Source organism: Theropithecus gelada, chromosome 15 (assembly GCF_003255815.1).
Source record: "Theropithecus gelada isolate Dixy chromosome 15, Tgel_1.0, whole genome shotgun sequence".
In the NCBI taxonomy this organism is placed as follows: Eukaryota; Metazoa; Chordata; class Mammalia; order Primates; family Cercopithecidae; genus Theropithecus; species Theropithecus gelada.
Window position 1 is genome coordinate 73,372,045 of NC_037683.1, and position 26,678 is coordinate 73,398,722.

The 26,678-nt window shown below is 36.8% G+C and overlaps 1 protein-coding gene across 1 annotated transcript in view; it reads left to right on the forward strand.

Moving 5' to 3' along the window:
• The window catches only part of PTPRD (protein tyrosine phosphatase, receptor type D), a 550,091-nt gene that overhangs the window by 482,440 nt on the left and 40,973 nt on the right, over window positions 1–26,678 (forward strand). The window contains exons 29-30 of the mRNA XM_025359514.1: window positions 5,731–5,850; window positions 6,364–6,518. Of these exons, the coding sequence (XP_025215299.1) occupies window positions 5,731–5,850; window positions 6,364–6,518 (275 nt within the window). The remainder of the gene's footprint in view (window positions 1–5,730; window positions 5,851–6,363; window positions 6,519–26,678) is intronic.

A 26,678-nucleotide genomic window follows, 5' to 3' on the forward strand; every position in this document is an offset into this window, starting at 1 on the left:
TTCTCTGCATTCATGTCTGTGGTTCTTCTGTGCTGGATTAGGTCTCATTTCTAAGGTTTTCAGAAGTATGTATTAATCTCTGTTTACTAGTTTTTAGGATCCAATGTTTGGTTTTTCTCTATTCTTTATCAGCAGAATGTCTGGAAAGGCTGATGTTCAACTGGTAAATACCCAACATAGTTGTACTGGTTGTTAAAATATTGAACTTCATTAATACTGACTTGTACCTATGAATTATATTTTTATTGAAACACTGAGTCATCCAGTGATATTGTTTGGAAGAGGTGACACTGGAGTGAAAAGCAACTGCTGCGCAGACGAAGGCAGAAGCAGAGGTGGCTGTAGGGCTATGTGGGGCACCCAGGTGCTCCTCAGGAGTGATTATGTCTGAGGTGGGTACTCTGAGGACTCACCTCATGTGGGAAGAGCTGATATCAAAGTGCTACTTGGCCATGAGAAAGAGGCACCTCACACAGTTCTGCTCTGGTTAGGACAAGGTGCCAGAAACTTGAGACTTAATGACTTTCAATTTAATGGGGAAAGTCATTGGAAAAGTTTACGGCAGCTCCCTATGTCAACTTCTGGCAGACACATCAAACAAAAGGGAATAACTTTTTAAAAATTAATAAGCAGTTAGGAAAGTGTGCGAATGGTTCAATGAACTGGTAAGCAATTTTATGATATGTAATTTGGTTTATTTTGAGAATAGTATTTTTCAACTTTATGGCTGTATATATGAAAAGCTGCACTGGTGGTCAAATGCTTTAATATCACTCTCATTTCAAATATTGTACTGCCTCTTTGTCCTCCACTAATTAGTGTTAGTAAAGATATAATAAAATGGGGGAATACACAAACCAGACTAACTGCCAGTTGGGAATAGATATAGCCAAATATTGATTGAGTGCAGAGAACTACACTGTTGTTAAAAGAGAATCACTGAGATGCTCTCTGTCCTTATTATGGAAAATCAAGTATTCAATCTGGTCTTAAAAATTTCCAGAATCGTTACTATAACCTGTAGAAATAAATAGTTCAGCATTTAATTTTTCTGCCCACTAAAATTTCTGATATTTATCTAAAACTTTCCTTTATTATAGTCTCCCTCATTCAATGGGTATTGGCAAAAGGGTACCAACATTTCCTTACTCCCAAAAATAACTTTGACTTGTGTTATCTAAAGTTAGCCTGCTTGTCCATTCGTTACAGCATACTAATGCTTGAACAACCACTCTGCCCAAACTTACCAGGTACGAATTTATAGTCACTTTTAGCAACAGTTATGGTGCCCCACGTATCGTTTATTGCCTATTCTAAGTCTTTCTTTGGCTAAATAATCTGGTCCAAAGCAGACTTTTCAAAGTACCATGTGGCAAATACGTTTTGGATTAGCAATGCTACAACTCTTTGGAGGTATCAGTTTGTTACAGTTGGAATTCTGATGCCTTGCCATGTTGCCATGCTCAGTAAGTCATTATTAAATTGAGATGAGGAGGTTTTGTTTTCAGAAAGTTTTAGACAATTTAAAAATAAGCCAATGTAGACCACAGTTAATTGATTATAAAGTTGGCTACCACTCATTGAGTGCCTACAATATGCCGAGCACTCCCAAGAAAAGCTCTATGGGAGTAAAAATAGCCTAGAACGAGAGCCCTTCTCCCCAAGTATGGTCACCAGACCTAATGGATCAGCTCCTACCAAATATTTGCAATGACAAGAGTTTTAAAAATACATTTAAATATGTTTCATTATTCCATCAACTTGATTTTGATAGTTTGTAATGAAAAAGGTAAAATAAATGAATTCCATAGCATAAATTTAGCAGTGGTCACCCTGTTCTTTCCATAATTATAGAAAAATGAAAGCTTCACTTAAGGGTAATAACTTTGTGATAATAAAAAGAAATGCCTCCCCCAAATTTAGCCAAAACTCTGAACTGTCTCAGTTGAAGCTTCAAGTAAAGTTACTGGGTGATGTTTCTAAACCACAGCTTGAGTGACAAGTTCTGCTGTTCTTCTTTTCCACCTCAGAGTTGAACACATACTCTTCTCAGAAGAGATTGGGGCCCACATAGATTAAGAGAATTGTTTGGTATCTCAGAACCACCTATTTGAAGAACTAGGAGGTTTAAAATCACCCCCACTTAAGTCAATAAGGCTGATGGGTTGAGGGCAGGGTCTGAGTCTTATGTCACCTCAGTGCCCCACAACTGCTAACACCTTGCTTTGCACCTAGAAAATCCTAAGCCACTATCTGCTGAAATTAATAACATGTTCTTTTTTTCACGCTTAGACTGATTTAGTTAATTTATAACAACAACCAGACATACACAAAAATCCAGAATGTCATCGAACTGATAACCAATAATAGCTAGTGTTTGTTGAATGCCTGTTTGTGCCAGCCATTATGGTTAAATGTTTTAGGGGCATCATTTTAGTCCCCACAATAGCTCCATAATGCTGGAGACACTCTTCCCATTTTACAGATGAGGCGACTAGGCTTTGGTCCTGGAAACAGAGAAGCAATTTTCGAGGCATCCAGGGAGACCTCTGCCTGACCTTCCATGAATCAGTGCTGAAGGCCGCTTGTATCCATTCTAAATCAATAGAAAAAGGCAAAACACAGTATTTGTATTCAGTAACTCCTGCCTTCTAGTTCTTAGGTACTCAAAGGGAGCTGCCTTCATTTCTCGTCTCACAATCAGCTTTATGTGTGAAGCCTAACAAATAGTAACTCTCTCTAGAAATACCTTATGAGATTTTCTCTTAAGAAAATCGAGTAGGGGAAGGGCTGTTGTCAAAGGAAAACATTTTAAGAGAGGAAAATGGAGACAGTTCCTTTATACTAGCTAATGAGGAAAGAAAAAATATTTCCATTGTCGTCCTTTTTTTTTTCTCGCTACACTTCATACTTGCTTCCTAATGCTGAAATCAGAAATCATATGTTTAGCATATGGCAAAAAAATGAGACTTAAAATCATATTTGTCAGTAACTCTGAGCCCTTAAATTCAGCCCTCCAAAATCAGATGAAGGTGTGCAGGCTACTCAGAGAATGACGTGGAGAAAGGAAGTGCTGAGGTTCTCACCAGCAAAGGGGAAAATGTATTGCTGTCGCTATTCAGATAAGCCCAGGGAAAGCTTCTGATCCCACTGCTGAGGCCACGTGTGTGCATTTCCACATACGTTAGGATATTTATTTTTCATAAGGTCCTTTTGAGATGTATTTCCTGAGAGAAAATGGTAATATTTAAATATATCCGCTTTAAAAAATTGCTTCTGATTTTTGCAGTTGAAACATTTATTTTTCTTTTGGTAAATAATAAGATTAAAGTGCATTATTCAAATTGAGTACAAAAACAACTTTTTTCCTCTTTTAGCTAGAAATTTTCACAGCGTTTACCCCTTATAGTAATGCTCCGTGGTATTTTTTTTTGTAAAGGGGTCAAAGTCTAAGCCAATAATAGCTGCAGTTTCAAACTTATTACTAGAAATGTGAGGATTAGTATAATTTTAGTTTTTCCTGCATCTTAGGAATGGAGAAGATTTGTAGATGGAGAGTCATTTTTCCAAAAGTTGTATGAAGGTTGCCTTCTCATTCTTTCCTTCGTCTCCTTTTCTTACCTCACGAGAAGGTCTAAATGTAATCAAGTCCCAGTTTTAAAATATATTTATATTGAATTTGGTTCAGTGCATTGAACTGACTGTATAGATGATTTTGTTGCATTAATGTGCTGTTTTGTGCATATCATAGTGATATTTGTCCTCAGGGATTTCATTAGTTTATTTTAACTGAAAGGGTTGCTGTCCAGCTGAAACTGTTAAATGATGAATTTTAATTTCTTTCTTGAATCTTCAACTCAACACATTGTTGGCATCCTCTTGAATACCACAGTATGAGGCCTCCAGAGTTCCTTTCGTCCTCTGCTGGGAGACATCCACTTGACATCTATTTCATGGTTTAAAACAAAGCCTTTGGCATAATTTTTGTGATTTTTTTTTTCTCATCTAAATCATGACTGCTTAAGTAGTGTTGGTTCTATTCAGATGGTAGTTTTTGCTAAATATGTCATCTGTGACCTGGGTTTTAGCTTATGGTGAAAGAACATGTAGAGATGCCCATGCCTGGTCACTCTACATCAGTATTCTCCTTCAAGAATTCTCATTTCCCTGTCTTGTTATCTCTTTGAGTTAGGGCAAATGATAGAAATAAAAACACAGAAGGCTATTTTGTACAACTAGGAAACACACAAAGTATTTTTTAAATCTCACTAAGGTAAAATTTTTGTCTTATTGTGGACAATTTTTGTTTGTTTTCATCAAAAAGGTGTTGTTTGCGTGGTCTCAAAGTTAAAATCAAGGCATAGAAATGAAACCTTGTGAATTTAATATCTAGCTTAGTATACAGCTGTAAAGTGCTTTTCTTTTTTGTCTTGTCTAGGAAATTCTGTACAGGATAAAACCTCTCCCTTTCTTAGAAGGGCCAATTGTTTAATGGAAAGAACCCGAATTCTCAGAGGAGCAGATGCTATCTCTGTGAAAGAGAAAATTACAGTATTATTCACAGAATGTTACAAATACTCATATTAAACATAAAAGCAAATCATTATGCAATAATTCTATTGGACCAAAAAATTTCTAGTGTCTCTAATAATAATGCTTTATTGCCTTTGTTTAAATCCAAGATTGTGATTTTCTGTTCTTTCTTTTTCAAATAGAAAGGTGTATTCCCTATTTTAAACTACTGCTAGGAGCTTTCTTTACCTAGAGAAATGTAATTCAGTTAGGTTCTCCTAAGAATTACTCCCATTTAAAAAAAGTGTCTGAGATAGAAAGGGTAAATATAGTGAGATCTATGGCATTACTACAAAAATATTGTGCTGTGTTCGTTATTTTTCATTATGCTTTTTAATGCCCAACAGACTCATTCAGTAAATTTGAGGCTTACTGCAGACTTGGAATTATTCTTTGTTGTGTGTTAAACTAATTGGGTTGAATACGTTTTATGTGCTTTTGTTCCACTCCACATAGAAATTGTAGATTATTCATCTTGAATGAATTTTAATTTATTTAAACTTTGCGCTGTTGGTGTATGACCGTCTGAGACTCTTTTTAAAGAACAGACAGCTCTTTTTCCTGTAGACATTATAGGTTTAATTTGCCTTGGATACAAATAACATTTATCTTGTGTTAAAAAGAAAAAAGCGCATACTTATGTTGTTTATTATACTTTGATAGATTTTCCAATTATTTCTACTTTTCTTTAAACAAGCATATTTGGAAGTTGTGATAGCTCAAGATGAAAAACCTTATGCCTTTTATATCTTGATGAATTAACACTAACTATCTTACCATGTAGTTTAAATGCCAAAGTGTCATCCTCCCGATGCGATTCATAACGTCTATCCCAGGACAAATTTGTTTTCTTTTCAAGCACACTGAAGTTTCAAATCCCTCTCTCTGTATTTTACCCAACAACAATCTGCAGCTTATTTTTTCTCCAGGAAAATTGAATCTGTTACTGTTTAGTATTCCTACCAGTTTGAAAAATGTGGTTTATATTGGCATCAGAGCAGTAATTTACATATATTGGGATAACAAAAATGCATGCCAGTAAAAGATCAACATAAAACGAAATGCAGAAAAGCTGTTTTCCTTCAACAGCGACTCAAAGCAGCGTTAATAGAGAAATGGATGAGCATTTGCCCTGAATGCGTCACTTGTTTCTTGTAGGTGAAGTGTGACCAGTATTGGCCTAGCAGAGGCACAGAAACCCACGGACTGGTTCAAGTAACGCTGCTCGATACTGTGGAGCTGGCCACATACTGTGTTCGAACATTTGCACTTTACAAGGTTTGCTTTTCATCTTGTTCTCCTCCCTTTACCCTCTCTATTGTTTAAAGAAAGCTTCTTTTGAGAAATCAAATCTCTTAAGGCTTTACTGAAATCTTGATCCCAATGGCAACAGTGAAGAATGAAATAAATCTTCCACTATCACTCGGCCATTTTTCTTGTCTGGCGATTTATCAGTAAATATAAAACTCTTGCTCCGAGTGAAAGTTTCAGCCAATGACGAATAGATGAAGAAGAACTAGTTCTTCCTGGAAAATGTGATAGGAGCTCTCCTGGTAGTTAAACCTGAAAAATGTAATGCTTCTCACCTAAGAATTTTGTCTTCCTGCGCAAATATTTGTCATTTACAAATAGCTTGGGGTTTATATCGCCAAAGAGTGTGTCTTCCCAAAGGATATAGGGTGGGAGAAAGGAATTAAAATAGCACATTTTAGCATTACCTCTTCCCTGTTATTCATCATTACCACCTGAGGCTGGGAAAACAGCATTTCAGCTGATACTCCTATTTCACAGAATGGTTCAAGTGAGAAGAGAGAAGTGAGACAATTCCAGTTCACCGCCTGGCCTGATCATGGTGTTCCAGAACACCCTACACCTTTTCTAGCTTTCTTACGTAGAGTCAAAACCTGTAACCCTCCGGATGCTGGTCCGATGGTTGTGCACTGCAGGTAAGAAGCATTTGTTTCACTTGCAGTCAGGAGGTTTCTGAGGAAACAGAAAGCTAAATTGTTTCTCATTGGATGTGTTTGCAACTTTTTGACATTCTGGGATACTAAATGCCTTCATAAATAACACAGCTCTCCTTTGGTCAAATGAGGCCTACGCTAACATCAATAGGTTGGATTTGACATAGATGTAGCTGTGGTCCATTGCTACTGTCTTTCCCCAGTGAAGAGAAATAAATAAACACAAAGTTAAGTGGGCACATGGCTGTAAATATGTAAAACAAAAAATAATATGTGGGGAACTATTCTTAAACACAAATTTATATTGTTTGACAAGTTCTCGTGGGCTGAACTGATACAACCTTTTTACTATTTATAGGGAAAAAATTAACAAAATAATATCATACAAGCTTTAGGGAGAATATCTTATTGCTTAAAGATGCCTTCTGTACATTAGTAATATCAAGTCTCATAACATCACTAATTTGATTTTTTAAAGATGTATTTAATAGAATATAAGATCTGTAGTTTGGAAGGAGTTATTTTATGTACTCAAAGATAATAAGCTTGTATTTTTCTCTTGAAATGTATAGTTTGTATTTTTTGCTTAAGTCTAACAGCTATACCACCACTGAGATTGCAATATATATAAATGTTTATAGATTTTTAAATATTAAACTGATTTCTTCCAGTTGCTTGAGTTCCTCTTAAGTGTCATTACTAACAGACTACTCAAGCGATCTGGTCAGAGTCTATTTATTACTATATAAATGTATAGTACATATATAATTTCATGATAGTTCTTTATAACATGAGAAATTCGAAGATGAAGAAATATTGCTTCTTCCACAGGTAAGTAAAATAGGAAAAACACAAGAAAGCATCTATCGTAAATCAGTTCTATCATGACTTAATTCCATAGGTCTCTTTCATACCCCATATTATACTATAATATAATACAGTAGACCTTAGAAAAGGGGCTAGTTTTTTAGAAATGGGGTCAATGGATTGATCAGAATAAAAGCAATGAAATTCACATGGCCAAACCATGCTACAATGCTCATTGTTAAACAATGGGCTGGCAAATTCCAAACAGGATAAAGTTTCTCTTTTCCAGCAAATGTTTTCCTAGATAAAACCAGTAATAACATTACCTTGTATTTATGTAGAGTATTTTACTAATTTCAAAGCACTCCCCTATGCTTTATTTTCTTTGATGTTCATAACAACAGTACGTCGGGTTAAGAGAATTATGTTGGGTCAAGAGAAGTGAGAGGCTACACAGGTTGCTTCAAGTACTGATAACTAAGAAGATGATAGCATAATCGGCCTCAAGTCTTATCTAGATTCTTGTTTCCCTATATCTGAGACAGGGTCCTTTGAGGACTGGCCACTCCAGCTGCAGTTTTCTGCATGATTGTAAAACATTAAAAATTGTTTTTAATTTCAGCAAGTGCTTTTACATCATGAAAGTAGATTTTTGGTTCTCCTGCCTTTTGGTTTTAATTCAGGTGCTAGTTTGATCAGTCTGTACACTCTGTTACACACAGTTCTTTGCAGGCCTCGGAGAGCCAATGTACCTGATTATATGGTGCCTCTGTTTGGTAAAAGCTGAACTTGATTATAAAAATCACAAATGAAACACATGAAGTGTTTTCAGATAGAGTTTGGCCAAAGAATAGAGAAACAGAAAATTTGGGCTAGCAGAAGAAATGTTGCCCTTGTATGCCTCATGGCAAAAATACGGTACACACACACACACACACGTGCCTGCAAACACACACACGTGCTGCACACACACACATGCCTGCACACACATATGTAATTATATGTTTAATAGGAACAAAAATTATAGACACATAATTTGGAAGTTTTCACTGAAAAACAGCATGATGATTTTTTTCACATTGCATTTCAAAATACAGAATCTGTCCTTTCTCCAAATTTTCCTCCCATTTCCGTAAATTAAAGTGGAGGCACTAGAATTAAAGTGGAGGCACTAGAAAACTGAGATAGATAGATAGATAGATAGATAGATAGATAGATACATACATACATACATACATACATATATACATACATACATACATAATTTTTAAAATACATTTCACCCTCTGTAGGGTAGATTATAAGCAAGGTATAGGGTTCATGCTGGGCACCGTGACGGACACAAAAATGTTTGCAAGCAAATAGCAAGTATGAGAGATAAGATAAATAGCTGTAATGCCTTATTTTGAGAAAATACACACACACACACACACGCACACCCCCCCCCCCCCCCCACATCCGTGTTACGTTAAGCCACCTGGACTCACCTCAGAGAGAGACAGGCTACTCAGGAGAAATAAGGAAACAAAGATGAATGTACTGAGCTAATAGCTGCTGACATTTGGAAGTGCTGTGCCTGAGGCTCTGGAGAAGCTGCTTATTGAAACAAACAACAGAAGAGTAGGTATATTGGTGGAAGAAATTTGTTAGCAACTTCAAAACAATGAGGGAAAGGAACTGCATAAACCGAGCTCTGTGACATAATTACCCATAGGTAATTTTACATGTCTGGTAAGAGGTTTTGGCCTCTTTATTTAGGAGGGTCATGTCTACATTGTCAACATCCATATTATCATGAATTTTTGAGTTGAATAGAGCCAAGTTAAAACTTGACAGTATAATGTTTTGTGACAAAGCAGCAGATTAAAGTCATTCTTAAATGACAGTTATTCATGTAGCATCCCAGCAATTCTAGTTTAGAAACCATTTCTAAGCAGAAAGAAACTATGCAAAAAGCCACAATAACCATGTTTACAAAGGGATACTGATCACGGTTAACCATGATCGTGTTACAGATAATCACAAAAAATAGTCTAGAAGGTAAATGCTGTATTTTGTGTTGTGATTTCTTTTATCATGTACTAAACTTTTTTTTTTCTATATTAAAGAAGTAGTGACAAAGTAGATCCAAGCCTTCTGCCCAATATAGCCTATGGTGAGAATGGTGGAGGTTTTAAAGAGGTCAGGTAGTAGCCCAAAAAAGGTGGGCTGGCGGTGCAGTGCAGAAAAAGGATATCATGGTCCTCCAGTGGTTCTGGGACGTAATTGGAGTAGAACAAAAATGAGCCATTAAGTAAAAGAAATTCTAACAGTCAACAACAAGAAAGAATTTTAGGGATAGCCTAGGGCAACATGCGCAGACAAGACCTTGGAAGGTCAGGGAGGACAGAGTCTACCAGATTCCTAAAAGAAAGAAGGTCTGGTTCAACAGCAAGCAAGGAAAGGCCAACTCTAGTTATCCATCAGTTCATACAGAGCATAGAATCTCAACATTGAGGGTACGCACTCTGGAGAGCTAGACTGCCCAAGTAAAATGTCAGCTTGTTTACTTACTGGCTGTGTGCCTTTGGACAGGTTATTTAATCTCTGTTTCTTCACCTGTAACATGGGATAGCACTGTAAATAGCAATGAGAATTTTATAAAAATCAAGTAAAATGACATAAAATAGATAGATATAAAGCACTTGAGATAGTGCATAGCATATAGAAGTATGCAGTAATTTTAAATTATTAATAATTATTCATTACTGAGTACCTTTTAAAAGCTGTATGTATATTTAGAACTCTGAGAAGAAAAATTCAACATGAACTTGGATGTCATCTGTGTAACCTGAGCCATCCATTTTATTAAATCACAAATGTTTATAAATATCCAAATCATTAAATGAATGGATTTTTTTCAAATGTACATGTTTCTACTATGGTAATCCCATAAGACTTCTCAGCGAGAGAGAACACGTTGATGCTACGTGTTAGAGAGAATCATTTATAATAATACATCTGTTTGTATAAAGACCTGAGAAACCTTTCAACTCTTAAAATGATGCTGTTAAAGGAACTTAATATTGTGGTCCTTAATGCCTTCAAGATGAGGTCTGAACTGCTTATCATTGCATTCATGACCCTTTGTAATGTAGGCTGATCTCACCCTTCGCACCTCATTGTTGACTCCTTGGGCCATCTTCTGATAGCTACACATTTCAAGTATCTTCATCTTTGGCTCTCAGCAAAAGATATTTATCTGGTCTAGAATTTCAACAATTCCCCTTCTCTACTTGATGATGTTCAACCTTGACGCATAATCCAACTTAAATAGCACTTCCTATTTGTATTGCAGAGGTTGCAAACTGGCTTCAGATGGTTTTGTTGATATATATGATAATTTTTTTAAAATTTGAGCATGAATTTCTTTAAGCTGGAATGCACTATCCAGTTTTCCAAACCCTTTCCACTCCCTATTATTTTATACACATTTATGAGATTGCTTCATCTTGTAGACATTTGAGTTGTAACTCTGGAGAAATATTTTAAGCTTATTCCCCAATTCTCTTCCCACAGGAAGAATTAAATATTCTCCAAATTCTCATAGAATAGGTTCACACTTTGCATGTTTAGCTAAATGTGTGCAGATCATATGTGCCTTGAGATCTTAGAAGGCATGAGTAATGGCTTATGTACATTTTTACCCCAGCTCTTACACCTTAGTAAGCACTCAGTAATTGCTTGTCCAAGTTTGTTGAATTCCATATGGCATTTTAATAATTTTTACAAATATAGTAAGAGTTTCAAGGCTGAACTGATTTTTTTGTTTTGTTTTTTCACCTAAGAGACTGTATTTTTTTCCCTTTATATTGGGATGTATTGGGATATTTCTTTATGAGAGCTTAATTTTTAAATTGCCTTTGCCTTATAACTATTTCATGTTCTTTCCCACATACCGTCTATTCCATGATTAAATATAGACATAGCTCCCCATTTTGTAGCCATACTAATAGTTCAAGATAGTTGAGCCCTTATTCAACCTTGGTCATCAAGCATACAAACCATACGCTTGGCTCCAGGTATCTCTTGTCAACTGAAGAGGCCCTGTTGTAAGTGCTTTATATGTGTTACTGCTTTTCCCTTCCCATGGTATTTACAAGGAGTAATGTTAGTTTCCCATTTCACAGAAGAAAAAACAGCAGAGGCTGAGTAAGACCAGCTTACTTGCCTGAGCTCACACTACTAGTGGTGGCAATGTTCCCCACGTTGCATGGCCCTATAAATCAGGCAGATTCTCCAGACTTTAGGTCCCATGATGGATTTTAGCTCCCCTTTCTGCTGTCCCTTTGGGGGCCTTTCTCCTTCAAGCCTTCCCTGGTGACCTGGTCAGAATGAGCCACTCCTTCCTTTCTGATTCCATACCACATTGCTCTATTCTGGCCTTTCTTTCACTCCTTCTAAATCAAAGGCAATTGCTAGCATGTGAGTCTCTTCCATTCCTTAATCACTTGAACATAAATAATCACAATAGCTACCAATCATGGCACCATTACTGTTTTCCAAATATTACTGAGCATTCATTTAACCCAGAAAATAATATATTTTGCTTGCAAAGAGCATTAAGCACAGGGAGGTAGTAAGTGATTTGTTCAAGATCATACAGCATATACATTTCGTCCTGATTTCAAAGTCCATGGTCTGTTTACCCATCATTATATCCAGTTCTTACTCTTCGTATTGCAGAGACCACCTAGTCCCTTTCACTTAGCTCTTTACTGCACATGTTGTCAGGTATTTGCCATTATCTCTTCACAGCACATATATATGTGTGTGTGTGTATATATATACACACACTATATATATAATCGTGCAGTGCATATATATATATATGAGTGCGTGAATAGAGACATATAGTATTGTTTTTATCTTATTTGTAAAATGTGATTTGGGAGCAGAACTTTCTATTTATTAAACTGAGATTTCCTTAGAGGTCATGCGTTACATTTTCCTATATCATCTTAGTCTTCCCCTTAGAAACTAAGGCCATTTTGTTCACCTTTTGAGCCTTGTTCCTTATGTTGTTTTATAGAATAATTTGTGGCTTATATTCTAAACCACATATTCTATAAAGTCTATATTCTAGTACCAAAGGGACATGACAACTGATTTGCTCTAAGTATTTGCATTTGTTAAGAATGAATACATTGGGGAAAAGCTATAATTTCAGTGAATCAGTTATAAAACCCTGACCCATGATACTAAATCTTGTGTCACATTAACTCTTTTTAAGACAAAGGGAAGACTTTTTCTTCATAAGAGAAACATTTATTTATGAAAAAAAAATTGAAAAGGGGATAGATCACAACTCCTGAGTTGATCTTCTAAATGAAACAATCTCAAGGAAAATAAAATAAGCTTCCTGAGTGTCACTTAAATCTATCACAATCATAGAATCAAACCGCCCTTCAGAACTGGAAGGAATAGGAACTGCATACCAGATATAGATCAATAATGTCCTAGAAGCACCAACAGGCCACTAATGTGGCCCAATAAAAAATCAGATGCCAGTTTGGGGTGTAAAAACTCCTAAGTTCCAATCTTCATAATGCTTTCTGACTTTGCATATGGAAGCACAACCAGGAAACTATGTAGGCCATATTCATAACATAACCATGTACCCCTAAGCCCAACCCAATAGTGATGAAAATGGCCTGTTCAAAGTCAAAAGATTTTGGAAAGCATTTCATAAGAGCATAAAAACAAAAGACCTTGTGATCCAAAGAAGCTAAGAGTGTGTGGAAAATTGTTTAATGCATTTTTAACCATTCATTCTAAATTCCATTTTTATTTCTTCTAATGTTCCATTCAAATGTCTCTTCAGATCAAAGACCACGAGTATTTCCAAAGCATGTGATAGTTTTGAGATGCTGACAAATGTGAACCATAGACCCATATTTTCCTTAAACCTGGGGTGTATTTTTATGTGTAAATTAGGTAATAGGAGATGCTAGCCTTCTGTAGATGAAAGGTGGGATTGTTAAAAATGCCAACATCTCTCGATAAGAATGGGTGGAGTGTACAAATTATGTCCTTATTTATGGAAACATTTTAAGGTGAGGAAAAATAATTATGCCATGTGGAACCCATTATGCCAGATTCTGTTTTTATATATCAGTAATTCTGTATAAGAAGCAAATGCTTGGTTTATGAGACAACATAGTGATACAAAACAGGAGGCTGGGTTTTCAGTCTATTGATGGCACAGTCCTATAAGAGAAAAATACCTTCCTTCCGCTAAAATAGTTTAAAAGTAATGGCACACACAAAAAAAGCATTAAAAGGAATTGCATAGTGTCCCCAGTAGGTATAAAGTGTAAAACTGAAAATGGAGAATCTGAGGTGCTAGGAAGAGCACTCTGGCTGCCTGATGAAATGGAGAATTTATTTGAAAAGAAGCATGATAGATATAAAGGCAGTGGAGGAGAGGTGAGGCCAAAAGTAATACCATACTATCTAACTTCAAAATCATATATCAGGTCTGTATGATGAAGGTTCCTTCAAGGGCAACTGAGAACCTATCACCAATCCTGTTCCCATTGCGTGCCTAAGTATAGCAACCAACTTACTTTTGTGTTGTAAGTGACTGTTTACAGAGCATGTCCTCATCGCTTATTTTATTTGATGTTTATGGTAAGAGTAGCAGATGTGCATTATTACTTTCCTCACTCTCCAGCTAAGGAAACTGAGACTCTGAGAAGTTAAGTGATTTGCTGAAGAACACGTACTTTACTAGTAAGCTGAGTCAGGAGAACCCCCTTTCTGATCTCTGTGTATATTATACTGCCATTTTCCATTTTGCTCAATTTATATCTTACAAATGAGAGTAGAACTGTCCCTAACCTGCAAATGAGATGGCTCCTAGCACACAGAGCTGCTCTTAGGGGCCAGCAATGCATGGTAGTGAAAACTCTGCAATTGAAGTTGTTCTAACAGAGTTCAAATCTTAGCTGTACTGTTTACTGCATCTGTGACCTTGAGCACATTAAACAGTCTTTCTAAGACTCAATTTCCTGATCAGTAACGTGGGGATATAGTGGTATTTCTTTCATAGTATTGGTTTTAAAGATTGAATAAGAGCTATGTAAAGTGATTAATTAGCCTGTTATATAGAAATAAGTCAACAAATTTTTACAGTTACTGACTTTTAAAAATTGTTTTACCTCACATAGTTATTTCAATTGACTCTAGTAATGTCAACAAAGAATACTATGATATTTTCTGAACTGTGAGTTTGAGTTCTATGTAATTGTCGATTCAGAAGAGTAGAAAACATGTGCATGTATACATTAACATAGAAGATGGGTGGCAACTGGAATATGTAACACGGAAAAATGTGTTAAGTACTGTTATAATTATTTCATTGCACTAAAATAAATGCTTCTCTTATTAGAACCAATTGTTTCTATAAGCAGGGTTTCTCAACCTCAGCAGTTTGGACATTTTAGATCATAGAGTTTTTGCTATGAGAGCCGTCGTATACATTGTAGGATGTTTATCAGTATCCTGGGCTTTGCTCACCAGATGCCAGTAACTCGCCCCACCCTCACCTCCCTTCCCCACATTGTTACAATAAAAAAAGTTCTAGGCATAGCCAGATGTTCCCTTGGGTATAAAATCACCCCTAGGTGAAAACCACTGCTTATGGTAATAAAACTGATTTTTAACGTTGGCAGAATTATTGTGTCCAAACAATAACCCACCTCAAAGTTTTAGCTTTAACAACAACAAAAACAAAAAGCTAATTTGAGTGCCACTCTTATTTTACATATTTGAAGAACTTCTTTGTGAGACTTATTTTAATTATAAACTTTTAAAGCATACAGAGAACTAGGCTCATTACTTGGAAAGAAAAGAAATCTAATAGTGTTTCTTACCTTGGTCAGCAACCATACAAACCATACGCTTGGCTCCAGGTATCTCTTGGCACTAGAAAAATAAATAAATAAATCCACCTTCAAGGACAAAGATGTGCCACCATTACTGGATTCAAAAGAACAGGCCGTAGGCGTTTAACTCTACTGCCAAAAAGGAGTTCCAAAAATATTTTTTGCACCATGGCAGCATTGCAATAAATCTTCGTCCTCTCAAAGTGGCTACTTTTAAGGGCCATGCTCTTTGGAGTTGATAAATGCTAGTCTTTTGTGCTACGATATCAGTCACATTGCTTCGTATTCACACTTGATATGACGTCCAGCATTTTGGCAGTTCCAAACAATAAGCCCCAGGAGTGCCCTCAAGTGGCATATGACTTAGTGACTGTCCCTTTTTCATTGTTTAATGGAGGCCAAAGATAACAGATGAGATGAATGGAAGGAAAGTGAGTCATAATGTCAGACCGCCTGCCCAAGCTTGCAGGTTCCTGAAATTATTTGCCCTTTGATTTTTGAGGGTACAGATTTCTGGGACAGCACACTTCATTTTTAAATCATAGAAATTTACCAAAGGTAAGTTGTTTAAGAAATACTTGCTTATGGAATGTGTGTTCATTGTTTTTGGTGTTGAGCATTGAATCATGTTTTAAAATACTCTAACTGGATTTCTGTTTCCGGTACACCTATGTGCCATAGGAGTTGGCAGAGCAGAGGGTGTGTCTATCAGTTAGCATTGCTATCTACAAATACCAACCCAAAACACAGTGGCTTAAAACCACAGTAATCTGTTATTTCTCACAAATCTGTGGGTTGACTTGGGGCAGGACGTGGATCTTCTGCCGATGTCTCCTGAGCGCTTTTTCTCAGTCAGCTTGAAGGGCTAGGAAAGCCAAATGGGGTCTCTCTTTCTCCCCAAGGCTTTTCATCCTCGTCCAGTGGACTCAGGGTTCTGAGGACATCACAAGGGAAGCTACGAGGCCTTTTGAGACAGTTGCTTTTACTACATTCCTTGGTTTGAAACAAGTCAAGGTCCATTCCAGATTCAAGGAATGGGGAAGTATACTCCACCTTTTGATGGGAAAACAACTCATTTATGACCTCATTTATTCTACCTCTGAGTGTGACATTGCTGAACCTTATTTACTGGATTGGTGGAACTCTGCTCTTCATGCTCATCAGCCTGGCTAAATACAATGTGAATTTCCCTCCCCAGGCTGGATGAGAGGAGCCAAGACCCCTAAGATGACCCCAAAATACAGGGTTTATGAATAGTATATGAAATAGGTAAGAAAGTAGGAAAAAAGTCCATTCTCAAAATGTATTTCATAACTGCTACCTGATTACTTCTGGTAAAATATCAGCTTGTGCGTAGCAGAAACTTGTGCTCTTAACTCTCCTTACATCCTAACTCAAAAATATTTCCTTTACATCTTTCTGTAATTCAAGATTTACTGGGGTTAGTGGGCCTCTTTTTGAACTCCGAAACAAGACTATGATTCATTCACAATGAATCATAGACGTGGAAGGGATATTTCCAGCCTCTCAGACCACTTCCCCCTCTGCAGCCTTCCCTTTTTTTTTTTTTTTTTTTAAATTTCAGTGTCGAGAAAACAAAATTAGGCCAATGAGGTTGACAGCTTTCCCATAGACTTCTGCTGGACTCAGGTCTTCAGACTGCTAGTCTAGTATGTTTTCCACTGTGGTATGGTCCTTAAAATTTTGTTCAAATTAATTTGATTAAAGGGTCCCTTAACATTTTCTAGATGCATTAGGAAAATAACCAGAAAGCACCTATATAATGAGAGGAAGTGTTGTGTTTGGCACCAAGATTATTGGAGTAGGTAATTTTGACACATTAGACCCAATTAAGCATCCCAGATCTTCAAGCCCATGACTAATGGAAACAAAGGCTGATGGGTAGCCAGGGAGCACCCTGAATGCACTGGGTACCCATTTGGTCAGTGAGGCTACAGCAGCAGATAATCATACAGTGATGCCAAAGGGAGATGGAGAATATGTCAGAGATAAACCTGTCCTGCCTTGTGGCAGTTCCTGGAGCCAAGACGGTGGAAACCACTTCAAGGCCAGTAAAAATTACTTTCCATGCTGTCTTGGCGGGCCCTGCTGTGGTTCACAGTGGCTGCCTTGTGTATCTGCCGCTCCCGTTGGAGTGCTAGCCTGACTGTGCCGTGGCTGTAGCATGAGCTTTTTAGTGTCGATATGCCTGGGAGGCCCATCATCTACAATTTCCTCATCTCAGGCTCCAGCCAACTGCAGCAGATGCTATTGTTACCTATTCTATTGAATAAAGTAGGAAGCAAAGAGAGAAAGAAATTTGCCAACATTTTTTTTCTGCTGGAACCGAAATAAAAACTGTGTGTGGTACGTTGTCCAATGATAACCCATGTGCCAAATCTCCATTTTGTGTAACATGCTTATATAAGACTCTGCTTCTGTGTTTCTTAACGTAATATAAATGACCTTCTTGATTCCACTGTAGATGTGTTACAATTATAGCCATTCAGATTTCTCAATTTGGATTGGTGCTATTTCTTGCCCTTGCAAACCCTTTGCTTCTGACCATACCATCTGCTGGAATCATTTATATTTCTTTCACACACTCAAAGTGTTTGTTATATGCCTATATTTAGCTGTGTAAAACTCTGAAATATTTTATATAAATAAACAAATGTTTAGCAAGTATTTTCAAACCCTTTGCCTTGATAACTAGCATTAATAAGGTACATTTGTGTCTCTAACGTAAGTACAGCTGCAGAGAGAATTTCTTGTTAGAGAAATGTATGAAGTGACACCAAAATCAGAAGAGAATCCCTTTTGAAATAAAAGCCTGCATATGCAAGCAGTCTCTGTGCTGAAGACAACGTAAATGATGATGAACTCAGCGAGCAAAAGGTTCTTTTTGGATACAAAACATAGCTGGGGGTGGGGGCTGTCTTCAAACTCTCCTAAGTAGCTGGACTTTCCAAGTTATCTTACCAACTTTTGAGCCCCAATATGACATTGATGAGCCTGCAAAGTCTTATTAATCTCTTTCTCACCGCTCTATTCTCATCACCCAGTTAAGTGCAACGTGAATGTCCTTCACAGGACTGAATGAGAAGAGCAAAACCCCCAAGTACGGCCCAAACTAAGGGTTTTTTGGTCAATCTATAAAATAGGTAAGAGAGGAGGAAAAGGGACCTTTTAATTTTTTTCAAAACAGCCACCTGATCTTTTTTGTTGTTGTTGCCATTTTCACCTGATTGATTTGCTTTTTCCTCTTGGATCCATAACTACCCCTAGATGTGTATATAAGAGTTGTGAATTGGAGTGCCTTTTTCTATCTGATTTTTCCCTTCACTGAGGTAAGGCTCCTCCTTGTCACTGAAGCAGAGCTTGAATTGAGATTTGACCTGTGTGTTGCCTAAGTACAGATTATTTGATGATGCTTGGTTTTTTTAATTAGACTGTCCTCCAAGCTCAGAGTGAGTACGTAAATGAATATAGAAGATAAATGTATGTAAGATGCAACCTTAATTGGTCACAATGGCTTTAAGCCTCCAAATTTTATCAAGAGCTAGGGTTGTTGGATTTTTGTATGGACAAACAGAGACCACGAATGGTCTCCAAATATAAACTGTGTTTTATACATGCTCTAAAACCCTAGTAAAAATCAAGTACTTCCTATATAAGCAATCGCATCTATAGTAGGCAATTTTAAAATGTAAACTGATAAATCAAGCTCCTGGATCTTTAAATCTTCATTTTAAGTGTGTCCTAAGAAAAACAACTCTGAATTCCATGGCATTCACTACATACTTGGCTTTCAAGATAAAAAAATGATAATTGTAGAAATGTAGAAAAATAAGAGATATTGGATAAAACTGTATGGTCTTGTGCAAGTCACTCACTTGACTTAAGTTGTATTTCTGTAGAAGGGTAGAGAACAGTCTGGTCATTTGCCAGTGACATCTTCTCAGAGGAAAACTGGATAAAATCTGACAGATTAAATGCTTGTTTACTTTGATGATGATCACGATTATGATGGTTTTCTAGAAATCGGTTTCTTTGAAGAAACAACCTCAGTCCAAATTTTGGTTTATAGGTGGTCAGACATTCTTCATATCCTAAACTCTCACTTTGTCAACCTGAACCAACTCCAATTCTAATCAACTGGGCAGAGGCTTTCTCAGTCTGGACTCATGCTCACTACTTATATTTGAAAAACCATAACCAATCATGTTACAAACCACAGAAATCCTCTACAATGTATGGTTAATATTTCATCCCTCTTTTGTGTGTCGGAAAATGATTGACCCGGTTTCAGACTATTTTCTCTGAAGTACTATAGTCTGAAATCCATTTGCTATCTTGGTTCAATTAAGCTCAAACTTATTGGTTTGTAGGGTACAATAGTAAAGCTACAAGCTTAGCAAAACCTCTTCCAGAATTTAGTAAGGAGCTCTGTGAATGTAGTCCAGTTACAAGAGATAGGTATGTATGCCTTTGTTGTTGTGTTTATATTTTCTAAAGGCTTAGGAATAAACACATTTTAAAAATCTGAGATAATCTACATGTAACTCATTTTTAGAGTGAATCTTTGTGGCCTTCATAATGTACAAAGGTACAAATTCCTAAGGTGGTCTTCATATCTCTTGCTGAATTCTTTGCCTGCATTTCTACATGGGCAATCTTATCAAGTCACAGAATTTTCTGCTAAAGCGTCATCATATCACAGTTTGGCTATGGCCTAAAAAACCAATAGTCCAATTCTAGTTTTTGGAAGAAGGTGAGTGGGTCTGAACACCATCCTCTTTGTTATTTCTGCCCTGTGGGGTACTTTACATTTAGAAAGTGCTTTACCTTAAGGAGAAACAAAGGAGGCTGTTTTTTCAGATTTTTTTTTTTTTTTAGTTTGGTCATTTTCAAACATACCCCAAAGTGGAGAGGAGATATAATGAACCCCCAAGCACGCATCACATAACTTCAATTAGCAACATTCCAGGCAGTATTTGTTAAATGGCAATTCATTTTCTATTTTTCAAAGAAACTCATTACATAACTGCCATTCAACATTTGAGATTTTAATAGCCTGGGCAGCCTTATCTCAGGTAAATATTCAATTTCCATGGACAGAGGCAGTGTAAAAGGCAGTTATTACTGCTTTCTCGGCTCTAGGTTGAGTGCTCCTAGACTGGGTGTCCTATGCTGTTATAATCTGATACTTAGACTCCTTTTCTGCATCTGAAGTCTTACAGCATGAAGTTTCAAAATGATTACAGAGTATTGAAACCACCTTCCTCATCCTCTTTGGAGAGCTTGTACCCCAAATTGTCCTTAGCAACATTTGGCTTGCAGTCTTTTACAATTTTTATTCAGCACTTTTACTTTTAATTAGGCTCAGTTCCTCAAAGGCTCCACCACTGCCTGTTATTTGACATCCTAAGTTTCACGTTCCCCTGCTAAAACTTTTCTTTTAATCTGTGAAAGCAGAGCTAGATTTAAAATGTTCTACTTCATTGAGAAGAAAGAAGAAAATAAAAAAAAAATAGCAGTTTTACAAATCTAAGTTTTACAAATCCATCTGTTGACCATTGATTCTGACCCATTCATATTTGGCATACATAATTCACACCTATTCTGGGTTATAAGAAGTATAAGCAAATCTACAGAAACAGAAAAAAAAAAGGTTTGAACATAAGAATAAAAATCACTCCGAAAATTTGGGATACCTCATCAATATATGTGCACATTGAATCATGGATTATTAATTGATGTGGGGGGGGTGAATTTCTGTAGTCTAGTAAGTATGGGCAAAAATAAGTTAAATTAGTTTCTTTACAGTAGGCTTTCTCAACCTTATGCATTGTGAGCCTTCAAGAGGAAATTTATAGAACTCTTTTTTCCCCCCTTGGAATTTCTCTAAAGACTCCAGGAAGTGCTATCATAAAAGAAATGTTTCATAGCCTGGATAATTTGGCTCACAGTAATAAAACAGGGTGATGAACTATTAAGTGTAATTGGCTAATGAATTAGCAACATTCAATAAAATGTATATATAAATATAACCAGTAAATATTTATTACAACTGCACTGTGCAAAACTCTGGGTTATACAGTATGTATCTCCTTCAAAAAGCTTAATCATCATATATGAAGAGATCTAAAGCAATCAAGACCTTTCAGAAGAAACCTTGATCTGTATGTTCAGTTCAGACTTGATCATTTAGATAAAACCTCAAGTGAAGCAGAGAACCCTAAAATGTATGTATACAGTTGACGTTAACCTCAAATGCATAACTGTATATTAGATTCACTAGTTTTTAAAATTTGGGACTAAGAACTCGTATTTGAGTATGACCAATGTTTAGGAGATTTCGTGTTTTTAATATCAACAGCAAACAGTATTTTGTTTCTAAAGTTAACCAACTGAAGTTTAGAATCCATCTAGATGTTTATAAATATTTTTCCATTTACCTGCAGTTGTGTCACCCTTACCTAATTCAATGATACTTTCTTGGCTGTAATGGGACAAATTAGTTTTACTTCAATCTTTCCAAAGTAGTTAACTTGGTTTCTACAGAAACAACTCATTTATTTTGTAACTATTTGTAACTATATCTGGTCATTTTAAGTAATGTAATTCTTAAATTTTATTTTACATTTACAGTAAGAATTACATTACTTAAATAAAATGACTGATTATTTTTGGAATAAACATGATGACACCACAAACATCCTAGAACCACAGACATCCTATAGAGTAGCCTCCTAACACTCAGCTAACCTAGTGCAGTGAGCAATGGGAGGAGATTTTTGGAGGAACAGGAAAGCTTGAGTTAAATTGGTTAAATGGAAGTCAGATAAGAACATGCATATTGATAGCCATATGCCTATGGAAAGGAACAAATGATGGAACAAACAGTAAGAGGTACTTGAGATAAGGGGAGGAAAACAGAACTTTGACACAAACAAAGCAATGCAACTGAAATGCAGAGATTGTATTTTAGTCTTTGTTCCTGAATCTCTCCACCTGTAAAATGCAAGAGAATGGCTTGATGGGTAGCTCTTAAACTTAGCAAGCACCAGAATCACCTAGGGGCTTTCTAAATTCAAATAGCTGGCTGGGCGGGGTGGCTCACGCCTGTAATCCTGGCACTTTGGGGCACTGAGGCAAGTGGATTAGTTGAGACCAGGAATTCCAGACCAGCCTGGGCAACACAGTGAAACCCCGTCTCTTCTAAAACTATAAAATTGAGCTGGGCATGGTGGCGCATGTCTGTAATCCCAGCTACCCGGGAGCCTGAAGCAGGAGAATTGCGTGAACCTGGGAGGTGTAAATTGCAGTGAGCTGAGATTGTACCACTGCACTCCAGCCTGGGTGACAGAGTGAGACTCAGTCTCAAAAATAATAAAAATCAAATTGCTTGGCCCCACCCCTTGATTTTCTGATTCTCTAGATTGGGGTGGGGCCTGAAAAATTGCATTTCTAACAAATCCCCACATGCTGCTGCTGCTGCTGCTGCTGCTGGTCATGGGGCCACACTTTGAGAACCACCAGATCTCTTAAGACCCTGCTGAATCTAAAATCTGATTCAATTGTATATTACATTTTTTTTTTCCTGAGAGGATTTAAACCAGAAAATAAAGTTAAATATTGGTTTCATAAAATTTATTAGTAGAAGTCTAATAAACTATGCAAGTCTATAAACTATGCCAGAATAGAAAGGTTGCATATCTACTCTACGATTAGGCTAACTGAATTAAAATATCCAATTCTAGGCCCTCAATTCATAGAAAAAAAGAAAGTACTGAAATTAACACTGATCAAGAAGCTATTATTTAAAATGTATTTTGCTGACAGTATCATAGAAAACTTAGGAAATGGGTTTACATTTTACAGGTGAGAAAACAGAGGCTCAGGAAGAATAAATAAATGATGTATTTAAGACACAAGCTGCAGGTGGAAGAACCAGAGTTTATATCTCTAAATTCCATAAAATTTTTGTTTGCCAGCCTGGTTCTTTCATAAAATATGTACCTCACATCAAAGACCATTTGCTCTGTCATGCTTACTTGAAAAGAAAATAATCAGTTTCATCAACTCAGTCAGGACTTTATGTTTAAACTATTTTAATCAGTAAGAAGTGAACCTTCAAGAAAAAAAATGGTGGGGAGAATTTTAAAGTGTAGCAAGTCTTTAATTCCATGAGCCAAAACTGAATTTCTTCCTCAGGCTATAACTTTCAACCATTAGAGATATGTGGTTAGAGATGGTGTCTTTGAGGTCACATTGCATCCTCCTCCCTTAGAACTATGACACTCATGAAACAGACACTAAATAAAGTGAACATTAGAGTAGAAGTGTCACAATCCAAAACGATGCCAGGAGTCATACCATGCAAGAATCTGAAGGGTATAATGATCTGTATGTATAGACTAAAAAATACGGGAGTTAGAATTACTCTCAAAGACCAAGAAGTAATGGTTTCCTTTGTTACTTAGGGGAAAGAGGGAGGGACTGGGGGTAGGCTGTCGACCAGATTTTGTGGGTACCAAACCCTGTAGGATACTTACATTCATTTTGTCAGGGTTTTTAAATGTTGAGTCTGGGGCTTGTCTTCTAATTAGCATTATGCCTAGTATTAATGGAAATGTATGCTGCATCCCTGATAATTATCAGGGTAATAAGCATTCTATTCCCAATATCTTCCTCCCTATATGAGGTAGATTAAGTCTGCAAAGAGAAGCATTTAGTGGCACCGAAAAGGGATGCACCATATAGCGTCCCTAGTATTAAGAAAAAATTTCATTTTCCTTGAATGGGTTCCTTACTAAGGAGCAGTTTGTTCATCCCTGCTCACCACATTCTCTCCATTTCCAAAACAGAGAGAGAACCAATAAAAGGAACTATTGCTTGTCTCAAATGCAGTATATTTGCTGCTTATATGTTCTTTGATGAATTCAGCCCTCGGTTTATCCCTCTTCAGGGGTTCCAGTCCAGTAAGGAAGGCAGCTTGGGGTCTCCAAATTGGCCTAGCCTCCATGAGTGAGGCTGCCAAGGCATTTGATAGAATGAACATTGTCAAGCTGTTCCTACATCTCTTGGTGAGCTGCTAAAATGAGGCATTGTCTTCAAACAGAGGGAATAGCTTTAACTTCAAAGAATTTGTATTCATTTTCTGGTAAAGTTAGGAAAAGCAGCTCATCCACAGCAGTGACTGGAGAATGAGGAAAAGAGTTGGTGTGTCCCCAGAAACTCTGCCCTTCAAAGAAGAATTGTTGGAATTGCAGTATGATCCCACAGCATGCTGGATTCCTCATGACCGTCAGTTATGGACAGCATCTCAGGTTCTTTGTAGCGTATAGCTTATATAAAATAGATATCCATGAGTTAATTCATCAGCAGATTAAAATACCCTTCCAGTTACTCAAATATAGTAATTTTCTAAGTTTCTTTAATAAAAGAGTAGATTTTCAGATGCTGCCACTCATCATCTATATATTTTAGTGCTTTTGAGTATTTCTATATAATTATATTTAATACTATAAACTATAAGTGCTGTAATTTCCTTTGACCTATGTTGCAGTTGGATACATTACTTGATCAGAGCTCTCAATGAATCACTTTATGCACACGTATTTAGTTAATTGGTTATTTTTTCCCCGCCTGTGTTTATATGTAATATACTCTATAAGGGAAAGGAAATCAGCCTGCGTGCAGCTGAGTCTGGTAGAAGAGCAATTAAGTTCTATCAGAACAAACAGCTGTCAATAATGAGGTCTGAATTAAAATTACTACCAAAGAAAGGAATCTAGACATCTGCAGGAAATGTGAAAATATTTTTATAACCTAATAGCTGAGATCTGGACAGGGGTATCACTGAGTTTTCCCAGCTGTACCTGCAATGTATTTTGAAATATTCCCAGACTGAAAGAACACTGAAACTTATTGCATGAACTAGACTGCATTTAAAAAAATAATGTTGGCTGCCTTTGAAGAGCGTGTATTTTGATTTCATGTAATCAGCATGAAAACTTCCTATTTCAAACTATTTTGCTGTGCCCCTTGGTCATAAAATGAGGCTTAAAAATAATTCTGCTATCTTTGTTTTGTGTCTTTCCAATCAGGCTTCTGTTACTTGGATATTTTTCTTTCTGTCTTTGGAAAAATACTTTTAGGTCTTATTACATGGTATCTGATTTGTTCACATTTGGGGTTGTTTCTTGCAGAGAAAACTCACAAGTTGGGCTTCAGGCATCTGAGTTTTATTACAAGATAATTCCATATATTTTCAGGTATCTGGAGATAGTAAGTATTTGGTCTAAAAAAAAAAAAACAGGAAGAACAAACTTTACCTTTTTCAAAGCAGCCCTTTGCAGTCTCTCCTTTCCATTGAACTTTATATTGCTAAGGACAAAAAATCCATATGAATGAGAGATTACAATTTTTTAAATTTTATGTATATGTATGTAAACACACACATATGTACATTATTATGAGTGTATTCCATGCATCTTTTTGTCTTATTTACATTTAAAAATGTTAGGAATGTACCTGTATCCTCACTACCCAAAGTGTGGCCCAGGGACCAGCCATATCAGCATCACTTTAGAACCTGTTGGAAATGCACAATCTTTGGTCCCACCCCAGACTTACTGAATAAGAACCTCTGGGACAGAGCCCAGGTCTCTGTGCTCTCACAGTCCCTAGCAGCATGTTCAGACTACTTGAGCATATAATGCATATATGCCTGGGGTACATTGCATGGTGATTGATACTTAGAAGAGGCATCTCTCATTTTGCATCTATTGAGTTGAATTATTGGATATTAACCTTCAGCTCTTTGGTGTCACAGTCTCTTTACTGTTTTCCATCTTCTAGTATTATTGTACATGAGAGGCAAACTCTGTCCTCTCTACTGTCATTCTTAAACATGACCAGTAGGTTTTTCTAAATACACTTAATACTAGTTCTTATTTATTCATCATTATGTATGCATGCCACACTAACTAAAAGTAAACCATAGACCAAAGTATTCTAAAAGAGATAGAGCTGACATAAATGTAACTAGCTGGTACATAACCAGGTATGTTAGTCTGAAGAAAAGAGGTTTATTTGGCCTACAACCTGTTCTGGCAGGCTATACAGCAAGCATGATGCTGACATTTGCTTCTGTTGAGGGCCCCGGGAAGTTTGGTGGAAAGGAAAGGGGCAGCCAGTGTATCAGATGGCAAAAGAGGGAGCAAGAGAGAGACAGGAGAGGTGCCACACTCTCTTAAACAATCAGGTCTCATGTAAACTCAATATCCCTCATTACCACAAGGAGGGCACCAAGCCATTCATGAAGGATCCACTTCCATGCTCCAAACACTTCCCACCAGGCCCCACTTCCAACATTGAGGATCATATCTCAACATGA